This window comes from Trichechus manatus, unplaced genomic scaffold (assembly GCF_000243295.1).
Source record: "Trichechus manatus latirostris isolate Lorelei unplaced genomic scaffold, TriManLat1.0 scaffold00019, whole genome shotgun sequence".
Classification (NCBI taxonomy): domain Eukaryota; kingdom Metazoa; phylum Chordata; class Mammalia; order Sirenia; family Trichechidae; genus Trichechus; species Trichechus manatus.
The window spans coordinates 20,229,149-20,243,804 of record NW_004443955.1 but is presented as its reverse complement, the minus strand read 5'-3'; the positions used below and the strand labels follow the sequence as shown (position 1 = coordinate 20,243,804).

Below are 14,656 nucleotides of genomic sequence, written 5' to 3'. Positions count from 1 at the left end.
GATAATGTTGATGTTTTTGTTTTACAATGTTTTAGACTCCAACTGCAAACTCCATCACGCTTCCTATGGGTGGCAACTTAGAACTCGGTTCAGACTGCTTTGAGTCTTTCCCATACGGAGGCTAGAGACTTTAGCAGAGTTCAAAAACAGAAATTGGAATTTTCCTTTGCTAGTTTTCTCCTTCTAGTGTCCCTCACTCTCTAGTGGCTCTGGTTGTCCCAGACTCCTTTTCCTGCTTCTTCCACTCAGAAAGATGGCAAATTTTCCTATTGGAATTTTATCCAATTGGCTGCACCTCTTTGACTGCAGTTACTTGTTGGTCAAAGGTACAAAACCTTTCAAATGTCCCCATGCAGATCTCTTCTTCCAAAGTTTCAATTCCCCTGGAAAGTTTAATAAATTTTGTTCAGACTCTAGAGGCTTCTGATACATTTTGTTTGTTTGTTTTGCCCAGGGTTTATATTTGTTTACCTTGGAGAATAGGTTTGATAGGAAATTAATCTTTCACTATAGATTTGGAAATAATCATTATTTCTAAAGGCACTAGTATCTCACTCTAAAAGAATTTTGGTCCCCTTTGAATGTGTCACTTAAATGTGGCTCAATTTTGTCGTAAACATTTCTTAGAGTCTTTTAACTATACCTAATAGTGTTATGGCATATGAGCTCTTACCTAATACAGCTATCTAATATTGCTTGATGTCCGTTTAATTTTGGCAATTAAATTTTCTAAAAAGCTTTGTGATAAATAAAATAAATTAAACAGACGCTATTTCCTAATTTTTCTCAACGTTTTATGGCAGTCTCATTTTTTACTTTGTCGTATTTACTGTTTTAAAAGAATAATAAAGTTCCATTTATTTGGATAATTTAGAAAGAGCAACCATTTAGAATATATTTAAAACCCCTAATCCAAAAAAGAATTGTAAAGATAGGGAAAGGAAAACAGAACATTTAGAAAAATCTCTAGCTTTGTCTAGTTGTGAAATTGTTGTACTATTTTCTCTGTTCATAATCTAAAAAATAAAAAAAAAACTTTTAAAAAAGAGTCAGTGAAATTTGTTAGAAAAGATGTTATGAAACAGTGAATAAAAGAAAGTTTATGAAGCGTGACAGATTAATAAACAGGGACAAATCACCAATGTGATAATCTGAATTGACTAAAAGTTATTGAAACATTCTACACCTATTCATGAAAAAAATGCATACAGGTTTACCATTAGAGAAAATATAAGTAACATATAGATTGAAAGGCAACAGAAAAAGTTGTTGTGATTTACAATTTATATGATTTTCTATATCACATCAAGAGAATATATTTAATCTCCTACAACTAATAGGAAAGCTCAGAAAGAATGTGCACAACATGTAAAAATCAGTGTCCCTGTACCCAGCAGTAACTAATTAAAGTATATAAATTAAAAAAAGAAAGGTTCCGTTCATACTAGTAGCAAAACTCAGTTATTTAGGAAAAAATAATAATCAAAGATATGCAAAATCATTATGGTAAAATAATAAAATGGTTTGAAATACATGAAAGAGTCCTGAATATATAGAGAAATAAATAATCTTTATGATTCAGAAGATCAGTATCAGGATGTCTGATCTCTCCAAACTGATACATAAAATCAAAGCAATTCCAAATAAAGTCTCACCAAGAATTTTATGAAACTTTACAAATGGATTCTATAATGCATGTAGAAGAGCAAAAGACAAAAAATATCCAAGATGATTTTGCAGATGTAGTAGCAGAGATCTGCCTAATCAGGTGTCATCAGATTACTAAACTAAGTGTAAAAATATGATTTTGATAAAGTTTAGGAAAATATATCAGTGGAAGAGAATAGAGGGTCCAGAAACAACAGATCAACTCTTGAGGGAACTTGATGTATATGGCAGAAGTGGCAATGCAGACGACCGAGAAAAGGATGGGTCAATACACAAATTTAGTTGCAAAAGTTGGGTATCTATAAGGAAAAAGTTCAAATCAAATGTTCGTTTCCAACTCTAAACAAAAAAAATTTGATACAACAAAGATCATATATCTATATATTTGATCTTTATATATATATGTATGAGACAATGAAGATCATCTGTATATGAGATATATATGAGGTATAAGTGAGATAAATATGAGATATAGACAAGGTATAAATGAGATATATAGAGATATATAGACATAGAGTGTCTCCCTGGGCCCTTCTGGGCACACTGGGCACTCTGTGAGGTATCCCTGGTCTCTCTGCCTAGGCACCCTGTGCAGTCATCTCTGCTCTTCGGGGACCTGCATATATAAAAAAAAAATTATCTTTTAGAAAAACAAACAAACAAGGAAATAGCATTAATATCTCAGAGTAGAATATGATTTCTTAGCAGGATATTAAAAACACAAATTCTAAGGTTAAAGATTAATATGTTTGATTACTAAAAAATAAATCTGCCTAAATTTGCATAAGTCAGCGACTTCGGAACATTCATTTGAATGGGATACCATATATCAGTTAAAATGAATATACTTGATCTATATATACACCATACCATATATCATATATACTATATATCAGTTATCATATATCACTTAATCATATATCAGTTACCATATATCTGTTAAAATAAATGTAATTGATCTATACATACACCATCATATATCTTTAAGGTGTAATACTGCATTTAAAATATTTTCAGAATAATAACATTTTGGTGTCGTTTTTGTTATTTCTAGTATTACATATTGATTTTGCTAAACCTAACGTGTATTCAGGTAGGAAGACTCACACCAATTTTAAGACATCATTGCTTCTGGGAAGGGAAGGAATTGGAATGAGGAAAGTTGACAGTGGGAACCAACTATCTAAAATGCTTTATTAAAAAAAGAAGAAGAAGAAGAGTCAGTACATCAAAAGAAATATACACATTAATAATTTTTAATGTTCAGTATTTTTTTAATTCATGTGCATTTTTAAACATAGTCTATTATTGTTTTTACATTCCTGGAATATTAGTAACCTAATATAAAAATATATTAGGTTATTAATATATTTTTATTAAGTTACTAATATATTTTTATATATTATTATATGTTATGGATGACATTGTGATGAATGGGAATTCCAGAACACTTAATTGTGCTCAGGAGGAACCTGTACACAGATCAAGAGGAAGTTGTTCAAACAGAACACGGGAATACTCTGTGGTTTAAAATCAGGAAAAGTGTGCATCAGGGTTGTACCTTTTCACCATACTTATTCAATCTGTTTGCTAAGCAAATAATCTGAGAAGCTGGACTATATGAAGAAGAACGTGGCATCAGGATTGGAGGAAGATTCATTAATAACCTGCGTTATGCAGACGACACAACCTTTCTTGCTGAAAGTGAAAAGGACTTGAAGCATTTACTGCTGAAGATCAAAGACTACAGCCTTCAGTATGGATTACACCTCAACAGAAAGAAAATAAAAATCCTCACAACTGGACCAATAAGCAGCATCATGATAAACGGAGAAATCAAGGATTTCATTTTACTTGGATCCACAGTCAACTCCCATGGACGCATCAGTCAAGAAATCAAGCGACACATTGCAATGGGCAAATCGGCTGCAAAAGACCTCTTGAAAGTGTTAAAAAGCAAAAGAGTCACTTTAAGGACTAAGGTGTGCCTCACCCAATTCATGTGTTTTCAATTGCCTCATATGCATACGAAAGCTGGACAATGAGTAAAGAAGACCAAAGAATTGACTTATTTGAATTATGGTGTTGGTGAAGAATAGTGACTCTACCATGGACAGCCAGAAGAATGAACAAATCTGTCTTGGAAGAAGTACTAGAATGCTCCTTAGAAGCAAGGATGATGAGACTACGTCTCACATACTTTGGACATGTTATCAGAAGTGATCAGTCCCTGGAGAAGGACACCATTCTTGGTAAAGTAAAGGATCAGCGAAAAAGAGGAAGACCCTCAATGAGACAGATGACACAGTGGCTGCAGCAGTGAGCTCAAACATAACAATGATTGTGAGGATGACACAGGACCAGGCAGTGTTTCACTCTGCTGTACGTAGGGTCACTATGCGTCAGAACTGACTCGATGGCACCTAACAACAAGAATAATATAAAAATAATATTATCTGGAGCATAGAGAGAGAAAGAATAGATTTAAAAAAAAAATCATGATCTCAAAACCTGAAAATAACCAAAAAGCAAGCAATAGATATATGTATCTTGTGGCTATCTGTGCAAAACGTTTTCAAATATTAGCAAATAAAATACAACAGCACATTAAAATAGGCTTATTCCTCAGTCCAGAGTCCCTGGGTAGTGCAAACAATTAATACCCTTGCTGCTAACTGGAAGGTTGACTGTTCAGATCCTCCCAGAGGCACCTCAGAAGAAAGGCCTGGTGATATATTTCTAGTAAATCTGCCATTGAAAACCCTATGGATCACAGTTCTCTGACACACTTGAGGTCGCCAGGAGTTGTAATCAACTTGACGACAAGTGTATCGTATATATGTATATACACTTTAGTCAAGAAATGGTTTCTCTTAGAAATACAAGGTTGCTTCAATATTAGGAAATTATAAAAATAACACACGATATTGATATTTTAAAATGAGAAAAAACCCTGTCTTAGTCATCTAGTGCTACTGTAACAGAAATACCACAAGTGGATGGCTTCAACAAACAGAAGTTTATTTTCTCACAGTCTAGTAGGCTCCAAATCCAAATTCAGGGCATTAGCTCCAGGGGAAGGCTTTCTGTCTCTATCAGCTCTGGAGGAAGATCCTTGTCATCAATCTTCCCCTGGACTAGGAGCTTCTCAATGCAGGGATCCCGGGTCCAAAGGACACACTCTTCTTCTGGCACTAATTTCTTAGTGGTAGGAGGTCCCCCTGTGTCTCTGCTTGCTTCTCTCTTTTATATCTCAAAAGAGATTGACCAAAACACAATTTAATCTTGTAGATTGAGTTCTGCCTCATTAACATAACTGCCGCTCATCCCACCTCATTAACATCATAGAGGTAGGATTTGCAACACACAGGAAAATCACATCAGGTGACAAAATGGTGGACAATCACACAGTACTGAGAATCATGGCCTAGCCAAGTTGACACACATTTCTGGGAGACACAATTCAATCTATGACACCCTCCTTACCATTTCAGGAGACACCAGAAGAACAGTTGATGAATCACCATCCATTTCTATTTTTAAAATAATAATAATTAAACACTTGTTGAAATCTATGGTGATATTCTTGTTTAAAAATGTTTTTATTAAGTTTGGAGTAGATGTAAAAAAGTATTGACAAAATATGTCAGTAATATAAAGAATAATTGATATGAATTTTCTACTTTAAGGGAAAAAAGTACTTGTGTATGTGTATTTTTTGTGTGTTCTTAAAGTGATATGATTTATGTAGCTCAAACCAAAAGTCAGCATCATGCTTGATGGTAGAACAATGGAACACTAGAAGCATTTTTATTAAACTTAGAAATTAGACAATGATATCCATATCACTGGTTTTATTTAACATTGTTTTGATAGTAGAGGGCAATGAAATTAAATGAGAAAAAACTTAATTATGAATATTAGAAAACAGGAGGTAGAAGAGGGTCCTTATTTGCAGATTATGTGACTATATTTTTAGAAACCCCAAAAGAACAAAACGAAAACCTTTATGAAACAATAAGAAGATTCAGTAAGGTTGCTAATTAAAAATATTAATTTACAAAAATTATTACCATTTATATGCAAACAATTACCAATTGGGAAAAAATACAAGGGAAAAATGACTCCATTTACAATTGTTGTTGTTAGTTGCCTTTGAGGCAATTCTGACTCATGGTAGCCCCATGTGTGCAGAGTAGAACTGTTCCATAAGGTTTTCAAGGCTGCGATCTTTAGGAAGCAGATTGCCAGGCCTATCTTCCTATGCATCTCTGAGTGGGCTTGAACCGGCAACCTTTGGTCTAGTAGTCAAGTGCTTAACTGTTTGTGCCTCCTTGGGGACTCTATTTACTATAAATAACAACAACAACAACAACAAAAACACTGGGCAGAGGGCTGTGGTAACCATGGTGTCGGGGAACATCTAGTTCAATTCTCATAACACAGTTTATAAAGACAATGTTCTACATTCCACCTTGGTGAGTAGCGTCTGGGATCTTAAAAGCCAGTGAGCAGCCATCTAAGATACTCCAGTGGTCTCATCCCTTCGGGAGCAAGGGAGAATGGAGAGAACAGGATACAAGGAAAAGATTAGTCCAAAGGACTAACAGACCACAGCTACCAAGGCCTCCACCAGACTGAGTCCAGTCCCGGCTACCACCACTGACTGCTCTGACGGGGATCACAACAGAGGGTTCTGGACAGAGCTGGAGAAGGATGTAGAACAAAATTTTAACTCACAAAAAAAAGACCAGATTTACTGGCCTAAAGGAGACTGGAGAAACCCCGAGAGTATAGCCTTCAGACACCCTTTTAGCTCAGTGAAGTCAGTTCCGAGGTTCACCTTTCAGTCGGGGAGTGGACAGCCCCATAAAACAAAACGGGACTAATGAGGCACAGCAGTCCATGGACAAGGACTAGAAGGCAGAAGGGGACAAGAAAGCTGGTTATAGGGAACCCAAGGTTGAGTAAGGACAGTGTTGACATGTAGTGGGGTTGTTAACCATTGTCATAGGGCAACATGTGTACTAGCTGTTTAATGAGAAACTATTTTGTTCTGTAAACCTTCATCTAAAGTGAGAGAATAGCAGCACAATTGGAAGAGTGTAGTCGATGTCACTGAACTGTGCATGTAGAAATTTTTGAAATGGTGTATCTTTGGCTGTGTATATTTTCACCAAAAAAAAAAAAGGTCGAGAAAGGAGAGGGTTGACATGTCGTGAGTTGTTAACCAATGTCATAAAACAATATGTGTACTACTTTTAATGAGAAACTATTTGTTCTGTAAACCTTCATCTGAAGTACAATAAAAAAATAAAAATAAAAATAAAACCAAACTCATTGCTGTTGAGTCGATTCCGACTCATAGTGACCCTAGAGACAGAGTAGAACTGTCCCATAGGGTTTCCAAGGAGCAGCTGGTGGATTAGAACTTCCGACCTTTTGGTTAGCAGCCAAGCTCTTAACTACGGCTCCCTATTTACAATTAAAAAAAAAAAAAACTGTTGGCATTTAGTCGATTCCGACTCGTAGTACGCTATAGAAACGAAAAAATAAGAAATACATAATATCTAAAAGAGAAAGTTTGTTAATTTTTAGGAAAAATATTAAGTTATAGATTAAAGCGCTTTTGGAAAAGATTTGATTTTTAAGATGCATTAATTTGCCTCTTCTGTGCTGATGTGTTACAAGAATGACTTCTGCACATGTATGAGCTGATAGCTGATAACTACAAATTAACTTATTTCATTTTCTGGGCTACCTGTGAGTTCAGAAAGAAACTGAGGCTCAAATTTTTAAGTCATTTGCTCAAGATTTCACATAATTATAATGTGTTCTTTTCTTACCTCTCCTACTAATAAGTGTGTTCCTTGGAGGCAAGGAATGTGTCTTTTTTGCATTGCAATCTCTAGCAACAACGTAGTACAGGCACTTGGATCAAACCCCAAACTTTTTCTGTCTCCCTTCTACAGTAAAGCGTTGCAGATTCAGTTGCATATAGAAATCCAGGCGGGTGACCGCATTCCTTATCTGATATAGATTACTCTAACTGATCATTTCCTTGTGACCATATAGTTTCAGAGTTGAAAGATTTTAAATTTTTTAAAGAGAATGCGTTGGCAACGAATTTAAAAAAAATACTCTGTCCAGGTCAAATAAGTCTCATCTGCTGGCACAGCTTGGCATGTGGCTTCCCTGTTTTTGACCTTGGACTTTTCCATACTGCTTTACCTAACTCTGAAACACTAAATCCAGGAGGAGAAAATTGAATAGGGTTGTTAGTTTTCCAGAGACCTGGTGGCACACTGATTAAGAGCTTGGCTGCTAACGAAAAGGTCAGCAGTTCAAATCCACCAGCCGCTCCTTGGAAACCCTATAAGGCAGTTCTACTCTGTCCTCTAGGGTCGATGTGAGTTTGAATGGACTCAACAGCAATGGGTTTGGTTTGGTTTTGGTTTGGTTAGTTTTCCAGGTATGAGGCTACTGTAGCCATGTATTCCAGAATGTGACTATGTAGCTGATACCTTGCTTCTCTACTCTGCTACCAGGTCTAAAACTGTTAATCTGTCTGTGCGTGTGTGTGTGTGTGTGTGTGTGTGTCTTAACCTGTTGGGGACTGTTGTTTAAAGCTACTGTAAAGAGTGCCCAAGTTTAATCTCCTTAAACAAATGAATAGATTTCCTGGGTTTCTCCCCTCCTCACATGTCCTTGTTTGTCTTCCATTCAGGTATTTCTGGTCACTGTCTGGAATTTTGAACTGTACATGATCCCCCTGGCATTGTTGCTGCTCTTTATTTACAATTTCATCAGCCCAGTGAAAGGGAAGGTCAGCAGCATACAGGACAGCCAGGTAAGCAAAAATTCCAATTAGTTCAGACATTTACTAGAGGAAAAAATGTGTCAATGGCAGGGAACCAGCACCAGCTGACTCCCGGCCCAAGTCCATTTTGTTGGAGACCTGAGGAGCACACTGCTCTTGTGTCCATTTTACAGTGGTCATTTGGAGTCTTCCTTCCATGGTGTCTTATGTTCCTGAACCCTGGCCTATGGTCTTAGCAGGAGGGGAGGCCTCGGGTTCTTGGTCAACATGTCCATGCTGGCAGCATCATGTCCATGCTTGGTCATCATGTCTGTATGCCCATCTGTTTTTCTGCAAGGTTTCTGAGCATAACACCCTCAATCACTTGAGAAAAAATATTTGGTGGCTCCCTGGGCCCTTCGGGGCACACTGGGCACTCCGCGAGGTGTCCCTGGCCTCTCTGCCTAGGCACCCTATGAAGCCATCTCTGCTCTTCTGGGTCCTGGAAACTTAAGGCATTCTCGGAGGCTTGCCCACTCCCAAGGCAGTCAGAGAGCAGGTGGGTGGACATGGTCCTCTCCATTGTAGGTGCCCAAATTTTCTTGCAATGCCCTAACTCTCTGTGGTGCTGAGGGAAGCAAAGGCCCCTTCACAGAGACATCCTCCAGCGTCTACTTGTCTTGCTTCTTCTCTGTCTCTCCTTCCTTTATCCCCTTTTCCCCACCACTTAGAGACTGTTTCTAGTCTGGGTGAACAGGAACTTGTATTCATAGGTTTGTGGTTTGTAGTATAATCTTCACTTTCTGGATCCAGAAACCAAGTTTTGGAACTGAAAATCTAAGATGTTGAAACTTGATAACTTCCTTTCTAAAAAGACCACCTTTACATTAGGTTTTCCGAGACTCAAAAACTGATCATTGTCACCTTTTTTATGTCATTATTTTCTTGTTGTTAAAAAAAAAAAATCACCTCTGAAATAGTGGATTTTTAAGAGATGTTTCTGGTTACAGTTAGGATGGAAGGGTGATGGGGGAAGGAAGTGGCAGGGATTAAAAACTCAGGCAACTTCAAAATTCTGTTTTTAATTTTTTATTATTTTCATGGAATAGGCAAGAATGTATTAGCTGAATCTGATAGAACCAATTAATAGAAAAATGTCTTTTAAGTACACACCCATTTAAGAACAGGGTTTTACAGAGGTATAAATGAGGGAATTTTTATAGAGAAATATCTGATGAAAAAATGCTATCATTTAACTTTTTACAATTTTCAATCAGATTCTGTTTTTCCAGCTATATATATGATTTGTGCTTTTACAGTGTGGCTGTATGTGTATGTGTGTATGTGCATATATATGTACATGAGTACATAAGAATATTTGGCAATATATGCACATAAGTATTTATTTGTGGTTTTTTAATTGTACTTTAGATGAAGGTTTACAGAACAAATAGTTTTTCATTAAACAGTACACATATTGTTTTATGACAATGCTTAACAACCCCACGACATGTCAACACTGTCCCTTCTCAACCTTGAGTTCCCTATTACCAGGTTTCCTGTCCCCTCCTGCCTTCTAGTCCTTGTCCCTGGGCAGTTGTGCCCCATTAGTCTCATTTTGTTTTATGGGGCTGTCTAATCTTTGGCTGAACGGTGAACCTCGGGAATGACTTCATTACTGAGCTAAAAGGGTGTCTGGGGTTCATACTCTCAGGGTTTCTCCAGTCTCTGTCAGGCCAGTAAGTCTGGTCTTTTTTTGTGAGTTAGAATTTTGTTCTACATTTTTCTCCAGCTCTTTCTGGGACCCTCCGTTGTGATCCCGGTCAGAGCAGTCAGTGGTGGTAGCCGGGCACCATCTAGTTGTACTGGACTCAGTCTGACGGAGGCCATGGTAGTTGTGGTCCATTAGTCCTTTGGACTAATCTTTTCCTTGTATCTTGTTTTCTTCATTCTCCCTTGCTGCCAAAGGGGTGAGACGAGTGGAGTATCTTAGATGGCTGCTCACAGGCTTTTAAGACCCCAGAGTATAAGCATTTATTTCTACGTGTGAATAAAACCTTTCACATTTATTACCTAATTTATTCTTGATAACACTCTATGAAAGAAGCAAGACCTACTAACTTCATTTTATGCATATGAAACTGAAGGCTCAGAGTGGCAAAGTGATTTACCCAAAGTCACAGAGCATGAAAGTGCTGGAACCATGATTTAAGATGAAGACTTTGGGGAAACATTCACTTCTGTATGGTGTATTGGCTTCATCTTTAAAAACTTTGTTCCTAGGTAAAATGAGCTGAATAAATACAGAATACTCAACAGAGTGTTAAGATTATTTTCCCAGTTGCTAGCCAGAATAAAGAACTCTCCACATTATGGATCAGGATGTTTTTCCAAAGTGAATTGAGATCTGTTCACTAGAGGCATGAAAACTTTAACATTTTTTAAATTAAATGGTCACATGTGTGCTTTTGCATTTTGAGTGGCGGAATGAATCATTTAGCCAGGGTGTCCACAATTCCTAGGCCAAAGAGAAGGGTCTTCTTGTGACTTAAGGACCTCATTTGCTTTCATGAAACGTGCTGCCGCCATTGGTGAATAGGTCAGTTCTTCGGATGATCAGTGAGTGTCACGTAAACTGCTAGTTAAGGATCCTGAGAATTCCAGGAGGTAAGGGTCTACCAGTCCTGGAGAAATTTCTTGATAACTACTCGGTGGTTTTTATGGGGTACAGCAGAAAATTCTCTAGATACTTTTTCAGAGTTACTCCCTTTCTAGAGCACAATATTGACAATTCTTTTTAGTATTACAACGACGCCATCTAAACAGTTAAGCAGAAAGTAAGTGTTCAAGCTGAAAACAGACCGTGGTTCTCTAATACCCAGGCTTCTTTCTGAGCTACCGAACTCATTTGATTGTGTTACAACATGTGTTAGCTTTTAAACATTGCAGTGATATGATTAAAAGTTGCCTATTAAATAGCCAAGATTTCTCAACTAATCCAAGCAAGCCTATTAGTAGCACAGCTGGTATCCCAGCACCTGAATGAAAGCTAGACACCTTTAAGCCTCAATCAGAGCCCTGGGTTTCCTTCCCTTACCTGCTAACCCCACCGTCCCCCGAAACCTGAGGAAAACAATAACACCATATAGAAACCTATAGCTTATTCTTGAGATTGATCATATTCAGACTAATGCATTTTCTACTGTCTAATGTTTCAGTAATGGCCCCAAAGGGAAGGAGCAGTCATTATAACAAGGAGTCTAGCACAAACGGAGTATGGCATTCTCTGCCCTAATGTAGCAGTTGGTTCATTTGTCGGAATAAGAACAGAACTGTTTGCAGAAAGTACAACTCAGCAATGCATTTTTAAAGCTGGGTGCCTTCAAAGGGCACTCGTCTAATAGCTTTATTTATAGTTATAACTTTTATATAGATTATTCATGTTGTTTATGATCATGCCACCGTGTCCTTGAACTTTAAGAGGTTTTAATGGATTTTAAAAGTACTTCTGCTTAAATTGTGTGCAAAAAAACTCTAAGGATGTGTATGAACTTAATTTGCATTTGGAAATTTTGGTTGGTGTTTTTATTTACAAACTGTGGGTTTTCCTTTCAGGAGAGCACATACATAGACGAGGAGGAGGATGAAGAGGATAAGGTGAGTTTACTCAAGAAGGAACATAAAACGAACATTCATTAGTGCTGCTACCAGATAGTATTCTTCTGGGTTAAGTCTTTGCTGTGTTTTTTGTCCTTGTTGTTGTTAGCATAGAGTAACCAACATAGTGATAAGGGTGTAATTTCAAAAAAGATATCCTCCCACTTATATGAACTATCTGGAGTAGACAAATATGTAGAGATCAAAGTAGATTAGCAGTTACCAAGGGCTGGTGAGAATGAAAAATAGGAATTTATTACTTAATGAGTACTGAGTTTCTGTTTAGGGTGATGAAAAAATTTTAGAAATAAATAGTGATGATGGTTGCAAAACATCGTGAGTATAATTAATGTCACTGAATTGTATACTTAAAAATGGTTAAAATGGCAAATTTATGTTGTATATATTTTTAACACAATAATTTTTTTAAAAAAAGACATCCCTTTAGGCAACTAGGGTGGTCAACATGGCAGAATAGTTAGACGCTTCCTATATTCCTCTTACAACAAAGACCTTGAAAAACAAGTGATTTGATTCTATGTGAACATCTGGCAGCCCTGAACAAGGCAAGGTTAAGAAATCCATCTGAGTCATACCAAAGAGGAAGACCATTTGGAAGAGGTGAGGAGTGCTAGAGCTGCGGCGGCGACACAGCAGAGACACAGCCATGCCGGGCCGCAGTGAAGCAGGCAAACAGCTGTGCTGTGCGCGCACTTGAGAAGCAGTTTCCACATCGAGAGAGACCCGGCAGAAGAGATTCTGCTTGGACACTCCAAACAAGTGAAGAGCAGCTCCCAAGAGCCTAGATAAGTACATGCGCACACCATTTCGCAGCGAGTTAAAAAAAAAAAAAAAGCCCCTTTGGGAAAAACCTCTTTCCCTTTTACCTCCTACCTCTGCACTCTGCACTGGATTTGGGAAAAACCTTTCTCCCTTTTACCTTCTACCTCCGTGCTCTCCACCAGATTCGGGAAAAACCTCTCTTCCTTTTACTGCTTCCCTCCCTGCTCTGCACTGGGAGTCCGCTGGGCTGGAAATAGATCCCAAAAGGTGCCCTGACCCATTCTCCTGGCCTTGGGGAGGGAACAAATAAGCTGCTGGCTCCCCTAGGCTAGGAACAAAGGGTCAGCACAACTCCTTTGCTGGCCATAGAAATCAGGGGTCTGCAGACTCTGAGTGCCATACACCCCTGTATAGACTTGTGGGGACCCATCTCAACAGCATTAGCCCTCACTACCACTGTACAACAGGGCAGACATCTGAAGTTTAACTTCAACTGCTTCAGCTGTGAACGGGCAGATTTGTGATCCTCGAAACAACCCTACCCCTCAAGTAGGCACTTTTATCAATCTGCAGCAGGGTCTTGAGGACTGGTGATAGTTCCTAAAGTGCCTAGTCACCTGCTTCAGGAGTTCAAGAGAAAGTGATGCCCTTGAATCTTTGCAGCCAACATAGTGGGGCACTCTTAGCCTGGCTGCAAAACTCACCTACCTATTCACCCTAGAGAATAGGGACATGCTTTTCTTTCAGACTCTCAGGGGCAGCCGTCAGCCCCTGCCTGGCTCAGCATGTGATCCTGTACCACAGCCGGAGTCCAGTGCCTGTACCAATCACCCATGCCTCTCTAGGACTGGGGGTGAGAGCCTGCATCACACATTTTGAGATCGACTGCCTGCACACATGAGCTGATCCCATATAGGAAATTTCAATGAACTCTGGCACGCACATACTTAGTTACAGAACAAACTACCTGCTGACAGGACGTTAGAGATCAAAAGGTGTCAAAAATCAAACAAGTGCACACAAGCAGCCTATTTGGGCATATCAAAACAAAACAAAGTAAGAAGCTAGGTCTCACTAAGCAAACACAAAATGAAATTATAATAAATTATTGATGGCTCAGAGACAACAGTCAATATCAAGTCACATAAAGAGGCAGTCCATGATGGCTTCAGCAAGATCCCAAAATAAAGAATCAATAAATTCTCTGGAGGAAGAGAACTTCTTGGAATTACCAGAGACAGAATACAAAAGAAGAATATGCAGAACTCATCTAGGAATAAGAAAGGAGATTCAACAGAGCGCAGAAATAGCCAGGCAACATACAGACACAGTAGTTGCAGAACTTAAAAAAGTTATGCAAGAACACAATGCCAAATTTAATAGGCTGCAAGAATACACAGAGAGACAGCAATCAGAAATCCAGAAGATTAACAATAAAATTTCAGAATTAGACAACTCAATAGAAAGTCATAAGAGCAGAATTGAGGCAGTAGAAGTTAGAATTAGTGACATTGAAGATAAAGCTCTTGATGGAAACTTATTTGAGGAAAAATCAGATAAAAGAATTAAAAAGAATGAGGAAACTCTAAGAGTCATGTGGGACTCTATCAAGAGAAATAACCTACGAGTCATTGGAGTACCAGAACGGGGGCGTAACAGAAAATACAGAGAAAATTGTTGAAGATTTGTTGATAGAAAACTTCCCTGATATCATGAAAGATGAGAAGATATCTATCCAAGATGCTCATC

The 14,656-nt window shown here is 38.1% G+C and overlaps 1 protein-coding gene across 8 annotated transcripts in view; it reads left to right on the top strand.

Moving 5' to 3' along the window:
• MCTP2 (multiple C2 and transmembrane domain containing 2) overlaps positions 1–14,656 on the top strand; it is a 309,598-nt gene that overhangs the window by 244,507 nt on the left and 50,435 nt on the right. For 7 of the 8 annotated variants that reach the window (XM_023727886.1, XM_023727885.1, XM_004372665.3 and 4 more), the window contains 2 exons: positions 8,396–8,518; positions 12,083–12,124. In XM_023727886.1, the coding sequence (XP_023583654.1) occupies positions 8,396–8,518; positions 12,083–12,124 (165 nt within the window). Of the gene's footprint in view, positions 1–8,395; positions 8,519–12,082; positions 12,125–12,679; positions 12,730–14,656 lie in introns of those variants that run through there. The other variant, XM_023727883.1, reaches the window with a different exon arrangement.